The 16,827-nt window shown below is 39.9% G+C and overlaps 2 protein-coding genes across 8 annotated transcripts in view; one reads left to right on the plus strand and one right to left on the minus strand.

Moving 5' to 3' along the window:
- The window catches only part of INVS (inversin), a 152,455-nt gene extending 141,315 nt beyond the window's left edge, over window positions 1-11,140 (minus strand). The window contains exons 1-2 of one of the 6 annotated variants that reach the window (XM_026013329.2): window positions 10,882-11,140; window positions 7,633-7,762 (exon numbers count right to left, since the gene is read on the minus strand). In XM_026013329.2, the coding sequence (XP_025869114.2) occupies window positions 7,633-7,738 (106 nt within the window). In that variant the 5' untranslated portion in view covers window positions 7,739-7,762; window positions 10,882-11,140. The remainder of the gene's footprint in view (window positions 1-7,632; window positions 7,763-10,881) is intronic. The other 5 variants (XM_026013331.2, XM_072727853.1, XM_072727854.1 and 2 more) reach the window with 5 other exon arrangements.
- The window catches only part of ERP44 (endoplasmic reticulum protein 44), a 95,993-nt gene continuing 90,293 nt past the window's right edge, over window positions 11,128-16,827 (plus strand). The window contains exons 1-2 of one of the 2 annotated variants that reach the window (XM_072727858.1): window positions 11,263-11,497; window positions 11,902-12,032. In XM_072727858.1, coding sequence (XP_072583959.1) covers window positions 11,479-11,497; window positions 11,902-12,032 — 150 coding nt within the window. In that variant the 5' untranslated portion in view covers window positions 11,263-11,478. Of the gene's footprint in view, window positions 11,498-11,901; window positions 12,033-16,827 lie in introns of both variants that reach the window. The other variant, XM_026013261.2, reaches the window with a different exon arrangement.

The raw sequence follows: 16,827 nt of genomic DNA on the forward strand, positions 1-16,827 counted from the left end.
CCTGTCCAGTTTGCACAATGGCTTATTTTGATGCTTGGGTGAAATGGTTTCCTGTTTGGAAGTGTCTGGTGGCTGCAACATGTTGTACAAATGTGGGGCTTGGGGTGTAATCTAATACTCACTGGATGGCAGTGCCTTGAATTTGAATTCCTGTCAGGAGCAGCTAATATAGAAAGCAGCTGGCTAGTGTGCTGGGTTGTTTTAATTATTCTGGCAACTGTGGAGATAGCCTCTAATCCATGACCAATTGGTGCTTGCTTCACAGTGGCTGGCATGCGGCATGCGCTCAGCCTGAACACAGCTCAGAAAGCCGGGCTGGCATGATGACTAGAAAGCCACTGCTCCACGCATGCAGTTGTGTTAAGGCCAGCTGAAGCAGAAGAGTCTGCACAGTTAATGGACTGGTATGTGCAGAAAGCAGAGCTCCAACTCAGCGGTCAGAAGGCACAACTGCCACTTCCAGGGATACTTGTGCCAGTCTACACAACAGCTACTGCACCACACTGTCCAACACAAGCAAATCTAGCATTCTTTACTAACCTCTTATTTGCTTGTTCTCAGATGTTACCTGTGTGTGGCATCAGAGATGCATTTCATCTGCTTTCATTCACTTCTTACATCATACCTTTTGTATTGTCACAGTCTTGGGAAGGCTTTTGTGGTCATTTAAAAATGATTTGTTTATTGTTCTAAAGGCAACTTGGGAACAACGGGAAGAACATAGGATTCAAAATCACATAAATTGGTTGGAGTCTCAGCTGTGTGGTTATTAGCTTTGCAACTGAATTTCTTACTTCTGAATCTCAGTATCCTAACATATAAAATGAGAACTATAAAATAACAAGGGACATATTACATTTTAAGGTCACTTGAGACTTTACAAAATATTTTTACATTTTATCTCATAGTTGTTGTGGCATCTTAAAATAGCATTCATACTCATTGCTATTTTTTTAAAGGATTTATTTATTTATTTTAGGGAGGCGGAGAGAGAGAGCATGCGCAAGACAGAGCATGAGTGGGGGGAGGGGTAGAAGGAGAGGAGAGAGAATCCACAAGCAGACTCCCAGACTGAACATTGAGCCCAACTCCGGGCTTGATCCCAGGACTCTGAGATCATGACATGAGCTGAAATCAAGAGCTGGCCACTTAATTGACTGAGTCACCTAGCTGCCCCTATATTCATCACTATTTTGAAATTATCATAGCTGTTAGATTGTCCATTAGACCTTGCTATTTACTGTGTTAATAAAATGATTGTAGGTATATTGCTATGTCATAATTTTAAATAATTTGACATCCATATTTCAGTATAGCTGCTTTTCTTTGGATTTCTCTTATTATATATTAAGCTCTTAAAAATACATTTTGAGAATCCATAAGTGTTATTGGATTGCCAAAAAGACCTGTAGTACAAAAAAAAAAAAAAAAAAAAAAAAAAAGGTTAAGAAAAATCCAGCCTAGATAATCATTAAGTTCATCAGTCAAGGTTTAGACCTAATCAGTTCTTCTCTTGTGTTTCTTTTTCTCTCTGTATTCAGAGAAACATATGAATGTGCATGTGCATGGAAAAATCTCTATACATGGAGAATCCATAGTTCAGTAGTTAAAGGCATGAACTTGGGAATCAGACTTCCAGGCTTCAATCCAAGTTCTGCTACTTATTAGACAAGTTACTTAATCTTTCTATACCTTAGTTTCTTCACTTATGAAATGAAGATAATAAGAGAACCCAAAACTCTTTGTAGTGTTTTGGTGTTTTAATGAGTTAATGAGTTGCAAAGCCCTTACACAGTACCTAGCACATAACATAACTTTATGAAATATTGGCTAATTTTATTACTATTATCAGTATGGATGTATACACATGTAGGTCTATAAACACATTATGTATAGGGGTACCTGGTGGCTAAGTTGGTTAAGTGTTTGACTTTTGAGTTCAGCTCAGGTTGTGAGATCAAGCCCTGTGTTGGGCTCCACGCTCAGCAGAGTCTCTCTCCTCCTCTGCTCTTCCCCTAGCTCAGGCTTTCTCTCTCTTTCAAATAAATACATCAATAAAAATCTTAAAAAAAAAAAAAACCTACATATGTATATAAGCAAGCCTGTATAAAACATTTAGTGACCCTAACATTTAAGGTCATTGTTGAGGTAAAGATAGACATAACCTGAAATAATGTCACTGCTCTACCTCTTATGAGACTCTTGATTTCACTATAAGTCCAACCTGACAGTAGCAGTAATAAGGTCCTATTTATTGTCTACTATGTGTCAGATATACTTGGCACACATCATTATATTAGTTGCAGGCATACAACATAATAATTTGATAATTTGTATACATTGTGAAATGATCACCACAGTAAGCCTAGGTAACATTTGTTACCACACAGTTACGATTTTGTTTCTTGTGATGAGAACTTTTAGATCTACTCTCTTAGAAACTTTCAAATAAACCATACAGGATTATTAACTATAGTCAACGCTTGATGTTTTACAGTCATCCCATTGAACTCTCACATAAGCAAAGTATTATAGTCTATAGTTTTCAGACAAGGAATTGAGCCTCAAAAAGATTAAGTGGCTTACCCAAAGTAATACTCCTAATACGTGACAAAGCCAGAACTTAAAACTTGGGTTTATCTGACTCTAAAACTCACATTCTTCCTATGATACCACATTGTATAGTATTAAAATGAATATACTAAATTCTATTATCAAATATAGCTGGCATTCATCCAAATTATTAGAGTTAAGAGAAAAAGCTACATATCTACAAATGATAACCATGGTATATAAAGATTTTACTATGTAAGTTTATGCTTTTATGACCCAGGACTGAGCCCGAAATCATCTGAATCGAGGACGTAATATTATGTTAAAACATTAATCTGTTGTATTAGGTTAAACACTAAAAATTGCTACTAAAATGATGTCTCATTCAGGGAAAGCCTCTTCAGTCCTCCTCCAGAACAATGGGCAGCATAGAAAGCGTTCGATTTAATTAGTTGTGTATGTAGAAAGAGATGCTCATCTGTTTCCATGGAGTCGAACACATCACTGACATACTTCTCCATGGAAACAGAGAAGGGAAAACAGAAAATGCTAAAGTGAATGAATTCAGTGAGCAGTTGGTGAGCAAAGATTCAGGAAAAAAAATAATTCATCTGTAGTACTATGTTACTAGTTTAGGAAAAAGAAATAGCATATATTTAGAGAGCATCAAAATGCACTACATGAAAGAATATATAAGGTATGCTGAAATTTAAGATGACAACAGTTATTATTTTGGTCAGGATATATAAATATTGAGAAATGCCAAGAGCACAGGTATGACTGTCTTTGCACAGACAACATAATAGCAGAATTCTGAAAAGATGAGCAGTGTTACAGCTCAAAGTCGGTAATGAGACAAGATGATAAAACACAGAGGGAACACATTTATAAAATAAATTTATTGGCTCTATATTGGTTTCACATAATTTTGTTCTGCTTTGTTTTTAAGGATTTTGTTCTTTGGGGATTTAAAATTATAGGAATATCTCAAGTTTTATTACATAACATATTAGTTAATTTATATGATTGAGCCTATGTAACTTTTTAATTTACAACACCCCTGCACATTTTATTTCCTTTGAAGGTTATTTTTCATTAAAATAATAAAGAGTTCATTTTATAAGATATTTTTTTCTTGAGGTGTTCTGACTTTTAAAAAAATTTCCAATGGAATTTAGTGCTAACCTGCCTCTCAAGTCAATTTAATTTAATTTAATTCAACTTGATTCACAATTAATCCTCAAGATGATTGTAGGCTTCTTGGGAGGACAGGCACTTAAAAGAATGATTATTGACTCCCTCAACAAATTTATCTCATGTCCCTACTATGTGCTGGGTACTGTACTGGATTTTGCAGATTTGGTGATGAATTAAACAGATTCCGTCTATATTCACAGAGGCTACTAGCTTATAGGAGAGAGAGAGATGGTAAAATAGTCATACATATAAATAAACAAGTTCAATGAAGAAACATTGCACAGTTCCAAGAGAGAACACAACAAACATTTCACTAAGGCTGGATGATAAGGGCAGGCCCCTTGGAAGAAGTGACCTAGAAGCTGAGGTCTGAAGGATGACAACAGTATTTTGAGCAAAAGCCGTGAGACTAAAAAGGGCATGGTGGTTTTGAGAAAATGAAAGAAAGCAAGTTTTTCTAGGAAGAGAGTGGATAAGGTGAAGTTGGAGATGAAAAGAGGTACAGGTGCACTTGTAAATTTTATTCCAGGTATAATGGGAAGCAATTAAAGAAGTTTGAGCAGGAAAATGACAAAACCCTATACAAAACTTTCAGTTCAGGTAAACATGGAACACAATAAAAAAAAAAGTTCAAAAAAGGCAAAACTAGACTATAGCATTTAAGCTTTATACCTATGTGGTAAAACTACAATGCAATTATGACTATAAAAGAAAAGATAGAAAATGACTCCAATGGGAATGAAGAATACATTAAGGGAATTCTGGGGGAATAACGTTCTGTCTCTTGACCTAGTGGTGGTTACATAGATATTTGCTTTATATTTATTTGTTAAACTTACATATAAGTTGCATGTACTTCTGTATACATATACTTCAAAACAAGCTTTTTTTTTTAAGATTAATTTATTTATTTTAGAGACAGCAAGGGCATGCAGGAGTGTGGTCTTGGTGGGTGGGTGGGTGGGGAGAGGCAAAGGGAGAGGGAGATAGAATCTTAAGCAGACTCCCAGCTAAGCATGGAGCCTGTCCAGGGGCTTGATCTCATGAGCCTGAGATCATGAACTGAGCCGAAATTAAGAGTTGGACGCTTAATGGACTAGCCACCAAGATGCCCCTGGTTTTGTTTTCTTTTAATAAAAGAGAGGATTGAGGTAAGAAAGTGGGGGTGTAGATAGCACAAGAAGTTTGATTTTGGTGAAAGTGATAATTGCCCCCATATCCATTCTCTGATTTTTCTTTCTAAGAATTGAGCTGGGTGTGATGCCATCAAAGGAAAGACACTTTAGCCTCCTTTGTCCAAGGTGTGGCTCTATGTCAAGTGCAGTCCACCTCCTAAATGACAAGTGGCTTTTCTGAACTCTCCCTGCTCCTGCTGGCTGGGCTATGGTTACCACAGAAGTATCTGCTTTTGTCCTACAGATGGAAGCAACGTGTTGACAACAGCAGAGCCAAGTCCTAGCAGCATCCCTGGATGATTCTGTGAAGCAGAGATTTCTACCCACCATAGGCTGCTCACTTATATTTGTACTATGATGAGAATAAAATCTACTTCTACCTTTCTTAAGTCACTGCTAGAGCAGTTCAGCCTGTAACTGATACAGTTAGGACGGAAGTTAAGAGATATGACAATACGTAGAGGGGGATGAAGAAACAGGGAAGGGATTTTTAAATAGTGGAGACAATAGGGGCACTTGAAGGGCTCAGTCAATGAAGCAACTGCCTTCAGTTCTGGTCATGATTCTGGAGTCCCAGGATGGAGTCCTGCATCAGGCTCCCTGCTCTGTGTGGAGTCTGCTTCTCCCTCTGCCCCTCCCCCTTCTCATGCTCTCTCTTTCTCTCTGTCTCTCTCATATAAATAAATAAAATCTTTAAAAAGAATAATGGAGACAATAGAGCATGTTTAAATGCTGATGGAAAGCAATAGAAGAAACGGTTGAAGGGGTAATCATCAGAAGTTTTTTTCTTTAGAAAAATGAGGGCAGGGTCCTTGAGAAATAGGAAAGGATGGAACACAGAGCATGTGTGGAAGACTTGTGACAGAAGGGGATATTTGCTCTGTTTTGGCAGAAAGAAAGAGAGAAGGTGGGTGCAGATGTAGGTTGATCTGCAGATATCATGCTGAAAGGTGAGGGAGATCCAACTTAAAATCTTAATTTTCTGTAGGGAACATGAAGCATTAGCTGAGAATGGAGGGAGTGAGGGAGGATTGGTGGTCAGAGGTTTCAGGAGCGTGAGAAGGTATGAAACACTCTTTATGGAGAAATATGGTGTGATGAATGGAAAGGGTTGAGTGCCTACTTGAAGTAGGTAACCACATTAGGTGCTACCAATATTTGTGACCAGTTAAATTGTTCAAGGGTTGGCAGGGGTACATGGATTAGGTCCATCCACAGTTGGGATTGCAACAGCCAGGTGCAACAGAAGGTGAGGAGAAAAGATAATTTTTCTTTTTTTTTCTTTTTTAAAGATTTTTTAAAAATTTTATTTATTCATGAGATACACACAGAGATAGAGAGAGGCAGAGACACAGGCAGAGGGAGAAGCAGGCTCCATGCAGGGAAGCTGATTCAGGACTTGATCCTGGGTCTCCAGGATCATCCTCTGGGCTGAATTTTAACAGAAGAGCATGGAATGATGGTCGAATGGTGGAGAAAGTAAAGACAGAAGGAGACCGATAGTTGAAACTGCAGGAGATAATGGATTGCAAGTCTCCATGACTTGAAAAACTATTTTTCTCATTAGTAGGTGAACTGGAAGTAAGAGAGTTTTAATTGAATGGTGGAATGTTTGAATGAGTGACTCAGAGATTACTGGAAGGTATCCCATTCCAGGGAGTAACTCTGAATGCAGGTAGCTGACTTGAAGCTGAGGTGTCAGGAAATAATGTCTCCAACAGAGAAGAGAAACCTTCACACAGTTGGTAGTAAAAGAGTTTCTTCTTTAAAGATTAAGTAGGAGTGTAGCTGAGATGAGAATAAGGAGGTAGAAAACCTCCCCAGGAGAGGAGACATATAGAGAAAAGTAAGACAAAATTCATAACATTTTGGGGGAATGAAAAGCCTAGTAGAGGTTAGGGTGCATGGGTAGAAGTTTTCAGAGAAACCAGAAATGTAGGAAAAAATGAATTCTGAAGGAACCAGTATGGAGATTCAATTACTGTGGACTTTATTTCAAAGCCTCAAGTTGTCAATCATGTCACTAGACACTGGTGTGTAAAAAGATTAAAAACAATATACATTTTTATTGCTTTTCTTTAAATAAATAAAGACTAATGACTTCTAAATAGGTAGACATGTGGTTTTTACAATATTTGAAAAATTCTTACCCATTTTTATCCTTGACTACTCTCCTACTCACTGTGTTCTCTCCTTCTAGAACTTTTATATTGGGCCTCTCTCTCTCTCTATATATATATATATAATAGGGAGAAGGTTGGATCAATTCGAATCAATTGACTCAATGATAGGGAGAACACTGAATCTATTTTAAATCATTACAACTTAAGTTATTTGTAAGCCTTAGTACTTTGGGTATATACTAAATATAAAAGATCATTTATCCACTATCTCATTCTAAATCTCTGTTACTAGAAAGATGAATAAATTCTCTTAGCACATTTAGAGTACATATCCAGATTCATTGTCGAACACACAGACATTTCTCAAGTATTTTTCACCTAATCCTAATCCATATTCTTAAATTTCAGGATTTTTTTGTTTGTTTTTACTTTTTTTACTTTCTTGTTCAGGTTCTGGAATGAAATATAAATAATGATACATTGCCATTAAAATGTGTGAGTACATCGCAATTAAAACTACAACTAACACACTCCCTCAGGACAGAATTATTTTTAAAGTTTCTGTATTTATGGGGACCACTTACCTATGATGAGCCTGTGAAGAGCACCTTTATCTCCATTAATAGCAGCAGCATGAACTTGGGATGCTAATGAGGAGCCAGAAAAGAACAAGTTCTCTGATCTGTTCATAGTCTTCTCAACAACTAGTGCACCCTGAAACAATGTTTAAACTATGAGTATATGCAGAAAACATTTCTAAAAGCTGTCTCATCAGTCCTAAGTGGGTATATTATAAATATGGCTGAATAGAAATATTTGATGAGGGGGGAGCCTGGGTGGCTCAGTCAGTTAAGTGTCTGCCTTGGCTCAGGTCATGATCCCAGGGTCCCGGGATTGAGCCCACATTGGGGCCTCCTTGCTCAGCAGGGAGTCTGTTTCTCCCTTTCCCTCCGCCCCTTCCCTCCCCTCTGCACATGCTCTCTCTCTCAAATAAATAAATAAAATCTTAAAAAAAATTTTTGACTAGGATTCAAAAAGTCTAGTGTCTTGGTCCTACCTAGAATTGCCATAATATGGCAAATTAGATGACCCTTTGTACAAGCTGCTCATCTGTAAAATGAGAGGGTTGGATGCTTCTAAGACTCTTCTCAGGGGTTATCTAAGGGAAAAAAGGGAGGCTCAGTATTTAAGGGAGTATTAAGGGAGGCCTTAGGCATAGGCCTCAAAAACCATAGTGACTTCTGATTTGATTCCACATAGTACTAAACATCAGAACTGTACTGGGAATCAAGATGATAAGCCACAAAATGGGCATGACCTTAATTATGAGGTCAAAATCAAGTAGATTTAAGTGCTAAATTAAAAGGTCCTTGGTTCTATAAATAAATAAATAAAACTTAGTTCTTTCTCTCATGTTGCTGAATGGAAGAATTTTTATTTGTTCTTTCCTTATGCTCACCAAGGAAATATACCTAGCTTGAGATCTTGACCTTTGGATATTACTACTACATCATTAGGATCATTAAGAAAATTTTGTTCTGACTGGTAGTCAGATATGGTTTCATAGAACCTTCTAGAAATGCATTAGCTGCATAGAAAAATGGTGAGTTCTCCAGCATAACACTGTTGAAGCAGAGGCTGGATTATGTCAGAAAGGCAGCATGAAGAATATAAACACCTGATGGGAAGGAAAAAATGGTGGTTGCATCAATGATTTTAAACTTCCTTCCTAAAAGTAAGATGCTATATCAAAGTTTCTGAGTTGAATGCCTGCAAGGACCAGGAAGGTAAAAAGTGTAAGAAACAAATGGAGTCCTGGAGAGCATGGCACTCTGGGGCACACATGCATATCTAAAGGAAGCAGCTGCTAATCAGCCAGTTAACAGCTGCCAAAAGGTCAGACAAGCCCTCTTTGGATTTCACCAAAAAGTGTCACTCCAATCTCTGACTCCCGAGGATCTGGGAGCTTTGGAGGAGGAATTTATCACTACTGATAAGCTAGTACTTGTGTTGTCACTGACAAGGATTATTGGTTCAAATTTTGCCTTAAACTGAAAGTGTTTTCTTAATTTTGGTAAAGGTCAGTGCTTCATGTCTTTATTTTGCTGACAATTTGAGTTAACATGCTGGCAGAAAATATGGGCTTTGTGAGACACTCCTGTCATGTCAGAAAAACCACTGTCACAGGCAGGATTATGTTAAAGTGACTTGAAAGAAGCTACAAAGTGGGTGGAGGTAGATACAGAGCAAAGGAGGAATTGCATTTGGGCCCTAGGCCTGATTCTGTTAATAATAAGCAGCGTGCCCTTAGGCTACCTCAGCTCTCGGATTTTCAGTAAAATATGAACGATGACAAAGGTAGACTATGTTGATCCATTCAATAAGTCGAGTGCTGTGTGCTAGGCACTGTTCCGAATTCTAATACATGTCATTTCTAAGTGGCCAAAGTTTTAGGCATATCAGAATCACACACACACACACACACACACACACACACACACACACACACCTCTTCATACCCTTTGAAAAATACACTAAAATTTGATCTCAGTTATATACATTTCACCTCACAATTGTTAGCACTTAGCACAGTAACAGGTACATACATAGCCGGTATCAGTAAATGTTTGTCTAATGAAAAGTCACAGGGGAGTGCTAAGTCCAGAAGGTGAGCAGGATCAAAGTTTAATTTCTTGGACTAAAGACGTCATACTCATGAGCGTCTGCTCTTTAATTCCCCAGTTCTGTCTCTTGTGTCAGAGAGGTAGTGAGTGGTATAGAAATAAGAACACAGGACTAGGAGAGGAGAGAGAGAGAAAGAGAGACCTAAGTCTTGGCTCTGCCACCACCTAATTTTGTTACCCTGGGAAAAGTATTCTCTAGGGTCCTTTTTTAGCACAAAATACACACACACACACACACACACACACACACATACTATGGCGCTGTTTTTTTGTAAATGATTTTTATAGCTGAAGAGCAAAACCACTTCATCAGTTATAAAGTGTCATAAAATGTACAGGTATCATTAATTATAAAACCAGCCAGTGTAATAGATGCTCTGATAATTATAACTGTACAAAACTAGTGGTGCTGCAGTCAGTCATAAGCAAAGGGAAGAGTCATTCTGATTAGGACTAAAGGGCTTTTTTTGTTTGTTTGTTTTTGTTTTTGGAAGTTCTCAGAGATGGTGACATTTGAGATGGCATTCCAGATAGAGAAGGGGCTAAGGCCATTCCACCGCAGCAGGAAAGCTACAGTACAGGCAAAAAGTAGGGAGGACCTCAAGAAAGCAGAATGCAAAAAAAAAAAAAAAAAAAAAGGAAAAAAAGAAAAAAGAAAGCAGAATGCCTCCCAGGTACTTAGTACGGATTGTGTGGCTGGTATCTGGGACACGTGGACCTGGCTCGGTGTTGGCAGATGAAGCTGGGGAGCTAACTAGGGCCAGATTAGGATCCTCCGTTGCTGGGCTAATGAATTTCGCTAACCATCCTGTCCGAGTGATCCATGCATTAGTAGCAATCACAGCCGCCACTGAGCTTTTCAGTTTAGAACGTGCTTTCTCATTTTCTCCCGTATCTGCTCCCTGCACGAGCCCACAGAGACAATTAGGGATAAGTCATCGACTCATTCAACGGAGGCCCCGAGAGCTGGCGCCGACTTTATAGTGCAGTAATTAGTGCAGAAAAGAAGAGGCAGCAGGCGAGGAGGCCAGTGATGAAGGATCAGGAGGCCACACAGCCCAGGCCAGGAGGGCCCGGGAGTCTGAGGCGGGGGCCAAGGCAATGCAGAGCGATCGGAGCTTCCCCAGCCACAGGCCCCTTCCTACTCACCCTCGCCTCCTCCAGGACTCACGTCCCGGGGGCGGCTCCAGGAGGTACGACCCCCAGCGGGCCGCCCCTCCCGCCAGGACCGTACACTACATCCGGCTGGGAGAGACCCCAGCGAGCTGAAACTAGGAGAACCCCTCCGAAGGCCGCCCGAGGCGCTCGACCGCGCTGCCCTCTGGGAATTGTAGTTCCCAATCCTCTAAACGCAGAGGTTCGCCGCCCTCCGCCCTTTGTTTCCCACAGGACCCCGCGCGCGGAGGACTCGGCGGAGCTGGGCCGAGAGCCTGACGGGAAAGAAGTTCTAGATGCCCGATGACGTGCTCGGTGAGAGCGGCGCGCGACTACGTTTCCCAATATGCTCCGAGGTGGGCAGGACCCGGAAGTGAGGGTGTGCGAGGCCTCTCTGGAAGTTGTCCCGGGTGTTCGCTGCTGGAGCTCCGGGTCCAGAGGACGAGGTGCCGCTGCCGGGAGGGCCGTCCGCCGCCGCCGGCTCCCGGAGCCCAGCCCTTTCCTAAACCCAGCCCAACCCTGCCCAGTCCCAGCCGCGAACCCCGGCGTTACCATGAATCCTGCCGTCTTCCTATCCTTACCCGACCTCAGATGCTCCCTGCTGCTCCTGGTGAGTGAGTGAAGGAATGACAGACCCTTCGACGGACGCCCGGACGGCCTCGCGCCCTCGCTGAGCGGGAGCACAGCTGCCCCCACCCTTGCCCTCCTATCTTGTGTCCGGTGGCGGGGACTGCATCCTCCCGCGCTGCCTCCGCTGTCCGCATCCGTCCGTGCGCGTCCCGGGCCCAGGGCGCCCGCGGCCTGAGAAGCCACGGTTGGAGGTTGGGACCTGTAGCCTGGAGAACTGGCCGTGGGGGAAGGATACGTGGGAGGGTCACGGGCGAGGAGCTCTCCCTTCCCCCAGACTGGCTAACGGAGGTGGTCTCAGGCTCCGGGGCTCTGGCGGCGGCTGGGATCGGAAGGGGCGGGAGAGAGCGAGCCTACTCCTCCCTCCCACCCCGTCCCTTTGGGAAGGCCGACAGGTGCTGGGGTCGTGTGAATCTCGCCCTGGAGCCCTGGAGCCCTGGAGCCCTGAAGCGGTGCCCGGGGTTGGCGGAGCCCTCTGTTGTGGCCTGATGCGATTGGCTGGGAACCCGGAACTGGAGGCAGGTTTGGAGTCCACCCGGGGAATACAGGTTTGAAGGGTGGAGACGGATTTTCCTGAAAACCTCACCTCACGGCCTGCCTCCGATTTTTGTCACACATCCCTCCCCCGCCCCCCCTCCTCGAAATTTAAGCAGAACTCTTTTTTTTTTTTTTTCCCCAGTGCTCCTGGTTTGAGAATGACCAGGGCTTCTGCATGCATTTGCACTCATTCCTGAACTTAGCCCCTCACCCGCTTGCCCCCATCCCCTCGTATAAAGGCCCGTTTCCCCAGCCCCCTCTTTCCCCCGAAGTACATCTCCAACATGCGATCTAAGTAATTCAGGCTGCAGGTCAAACTGACAAAAGTGAAGGAAGGGCTCCCGTGTGGCAAAGTGACGTACTTTTAATTGAGGTGTTACGATAATGCGATATCTGAAAATAACTTTAGTTGTAGTAGATTTTGAAAAGCCGGGTTTAAGATGAACATTAAAGTCAAAAATCACTTTTTTTTTTTTTTTTTTGTGAACAATTTAAAAACCGTAATTAAGTGACTCACAGAAAGTTGCGTAGCTACCTGGTTACCGGCAGAAGTGGGACTTGAAGCCCGTCTCTTGGCTTGCAGTGCTTATGATTCCACCACAGCATGTAAAATCTTTAATATTTTATATTTGAAATTGACTTAATTTCTTTCTCCCTACTCCCTCCCCACCCTGCTTTTTTTTTTTTTTTTCCTTCTCTCCTCCTCTCCGTGTTTTTTCTGTCTGATTTGCAAGTCCTATGAAAAAGCCATGCACAAGATTTGGATCTTTTCAGAGAAAAAGCACTGTGAAAAACTAAAGGGGATATCAAAGTAGTTTTGAGAACTGAGAGTTGAATATAAACGTGTGATATTAAATGATGAAGTGTCGTATTGCCATTTCTTATCCAGCAGTGAGTGACTTCTGTATAGAGGAAAATATTCTGTATAGAGCTCTTTTTGGTAGTTTCATTAATATGCTGTGCTTCTCTTTTCCTTCTAGAAGTACTAGGATAAAAGTCATTGTTATTAAAGACTACTCTCATTTTAAGGATAATAGATAGTAATCTTTTATCCATGAAATGGTAAAATGGTCTGAGTTATGAGTTGTCTGCTAGAAATTACTTTTAGGTTACAAAAAACAAAAACAGAAAACCAACCAAAAAAACCAGAGGACAAAAATCTTAAGACATTAGAAAAGTTGAAATACTGAATAGGAAAACTACACCAGGTGCACTTCCCTGAAATGGTATGTTTGGTTGTAGAACTAAGCTTAAGAAGGAAAAAGTATTTATTTCGAAATAACTCATACTTTTTATAGAAAACCTACAGATCCTTTTAAGTACAAATTTTTTTCCCTAATAATTCTTTTTTTTTCCCTAATAATTCTAAAGTCTAGTTAACATTTTGTATATTTAAATAAAAGTAGAGGAATAGAAACTTTGAAGACATTTTAGAGAATACTTAGAAAGTTAATGGGCTGGAAAATAAAGCCCAAGAAAAGGTTTAATAAACCAGAAGTACAAGTCAAGCTAGATTCAGTTTGAACACAGTGTTTGCCAAAGCAGTTTTAATTATCATAGACTAGTTAGCAAATATTTATAAAACATCTGTTTAATCAGTATTTGAGGTATTGATCTAACTGGTAATTCTGTTCCTAGTGATGGAACGTGCTTACTCAGCATCCCACCTGTCTAAAAATATTTCCTTTATCTTCCCCAGTATAGTTTCTTTCTCCTCCCTCCAACTTGCCTTCTCAGACTTCAGGTTACTCCCTCCCATGTCCAGTCATTGAATATCCCAGTTTCCATTTAGCTGAGTTCATCATTTTTCTCTCAAATGGCCTGCCCTAAAAAGCTGTATATTCTCTTACTACAATATCTTTTTCAGGCAATCTGTACCTCGCCCTAAAGAACTTAATCTGTTCAGAGTTAATGGTATTCATAAAAGAGTGGAAACATATTGTCCTTAAACTTCACTGAAAAATATTTTTCTTTTCCCTGATCTCAAAAACATTTTGGAAAGTATCACTGTATGCCTAAAAAGCCTTTTTGGGATGGGTAACTAACACAAACTCAATGTGATCACTTTTCCTGGGTTTTCGTATGTATTTCGTATTTTATTTATATATTGCATATATAGTTAAATGTGTACGTGTATATTTAAAGTCAAGTTCTTAGAGAATAAGTTCGTTTATTGCAGGGAAACACCCCCATTGCCTTTAAATTTTTTAAATTTAAACTCCACTGAATTTGCAGTATGTCTTGGACAAAATAAGGTAGTCTGGATGCACTGATTTTGGATAAATCAGAAGAGAAATTTGAGTCACCTGGAAAATGCAATAAGGCTTTAATGCTCCTCATATCTTTTCTGTATCTCACTATGTATTTCGTTTCTGTTATGGTTTGTGTTGATTCATTTGATGTATGTTTACAACTTTAGTTCTTAACTTTGTGTAATCTATGCCCCCCTAACTGTTCATATTTTGTGGATGATTTGAATGCTGGAGATAGCAGTGATTCTCTGCTACAGCGCCATGTATGTGATACCTGCCTGGACTGGGAAATTGCTTCCTGTTGTGTGTGCATTTTTGTTTTTGTTTTTGTTTTGGAGAATTTGTGGGGTGGGGAGTATAGCAGAAGAGGGGCAGAGCAAGAGAGAACCTTAAGCAGGCTCCATGCACCTTATTTTCTTTCTTTCTTTTTTTTCTTTTAGAGTGTGAGTGAGCATGAGCAGGGGGAGGGGCAAAGGGAGAGGCAGAAAGAATCTCAGGTAGACTCCCTGCTAAGCACCAAGCCTGACTAGGGGCTCCATCCTAGGACTGTGAGATCATGACCTGAGCCAAAAACCAAGAGTGGGACGCTTAACCAACTGAGCCACCCAGGCCCCCTCCTTTTCTTTTTTTTGTAACTTATTGTTGAGGAAACTGGATCCTCTGTCATTCAGAATTTCTCATATTTGGATATTGCTGATGGTATCCTTGTGTGTAGTTTTATGTTTCTCTTTTCCTTGTGTTTTCTGTAAATTTGTCATTAAATTTATGCAGTCTCAACCACCAACTCAGTGTATAGTTTCATTTAGCTTTCATTTTTTAGTTTTCAAAAACTTACCTTCTAGTGTGTAATTATGTAAAATTTAGCTCTTCCAAAACCAAATCTATAAAGCCAACTATTTTGACAAATCTAGCCTCTATTCTCATCTGTATGTTCTTAATCTCTCCTAATATGAGAATCTTAAAAAATTTTGTTTCAAAGAAGAGGTGGTCTGCTTGTGTGTATGTATATATGCTTCTCCCTCTCCTTTGATAAACTATAGCATATAATTTGTTTTTTTTTTCTTTTTCAGAGTGTATGTGTTAAATCACTAAGTTGTACACCTGAAACTAATATTACACTGTATGTTAACTAATAGGAATTATAATAAAAACTTTAAAAGTGTATCCTAGGGATCAGGGTAGAAATACCCGTTATTTCTTCTTAAACTGCTTATTGCTCCACTTGGTAGATGTACCAAATCCACTCATTTGCATTCTTCTGCTGTAGCAAAAGTTCTGCCAAGATTAGCTGGTGCATACATATTTTTGCTAGTGTGTCTCTGAGATAAACTCCTGTAATTGAAGTTTGCTAAGGCAAAGGATAAATGTATATGTAACTTTGTAGCTGTTGCTAGATTCTGCGAAATTCCTCTCCATAGGAGTTTTGCCATATTGTGATCTTACCAACAGTGTAAGAGAATTTCCCTATATCCTGATAACAGAGTATGATGTGGACCGATGGGTGTTTGTCAATCTGATAGGTGAGAAATGGTATCTCAGTGTATTTTGATATGATTCTCTCTCTCTTTTTTTTTATGATTCTCTTTTAATATGAGTGTGGTTGAGCTTTTTTATGGGTAAAGGCATTTACATTCGAGTTCTTAACTCATTATTTCCTTAGTTGATTCTATGATGCAGCTAGATTGAGAGGCACTGGAATGTGCTACCCTAATATTTCTGGTGGGTTAAAACTTGTAAAAATCTTGGAGGAGATGTCAGATTGCTGCAGTTATTAAAAACCTTTTCTTGGGCCAGGTGACTCAGTTGGTTAAGCTGCCGACTCTTGATTTTGGTTCAGGTCATGATGTCAGGGTTGTAGAATCAATTTCTGTTTGGCCCTGCTTCTTACCCCTCTCAGTGGGGAGTCTGCTGGAGACTCCCCCCCCCAGTTACCCCCTCGCGTGTGCACGTGCATGAGTGCTCTATTTCTAAAAGAAATATTTTTTAAAAAGTAGACTTTTTCTATATTGTAGACCATGATTTTTAATATTATGTTAACTCAGCCTTTAGATGTGCTTTAAATGTCTTAACAAAAGATGAAGTAAATTAGATTACTGGTTATGTCCAATTTATTCACAGATAAAAATATATGAAAGAAACAGGTGTGCTGTTTACTGCCAATCTCCAAATACATCTTCAGGACACCTTTCTAGAATTATATTTCTTGGTTCATACAGTATGTCTATTCTTTGGGATTTCTGATACATTGTACTAAATTGCCCTGCTGAAAAGTTGTACCAATGTGTATTCTTACCCACAGTATGTGAGCATGCCCAAGTCCTCACACTCTAATCAACAATGCTTTTGTAATCTATGCCAATTTAATAGACCAAAATTAGCATCTGATTTATATTTACATTTCTTTGATTGCAACCAAAGCTGAATATTTTTTTTTTATTTCTTGACCATTTATTATTCTCTCTCTGTGTGCATGTGTTCATGTTATTTGTCCCATTTTCAAGAAGTTGTTTTCTCTTATTTCCTC

This window comes from Vulpes vulpes, chromosome 12 (assembly GCF_048418805.1).
Source record: "Vulpes vulpes isolate BD-2025 chromosome 12, VulVul3, whole genome shotgun sequence".
In the NCBI taxonomy this organism is placed as follows: domain Eukaryota; kingdom Metazoa; phylum Chordata; class Mammalia; order Carnivora; family Canidae; genus Vulpes; species Vulpes vulpes.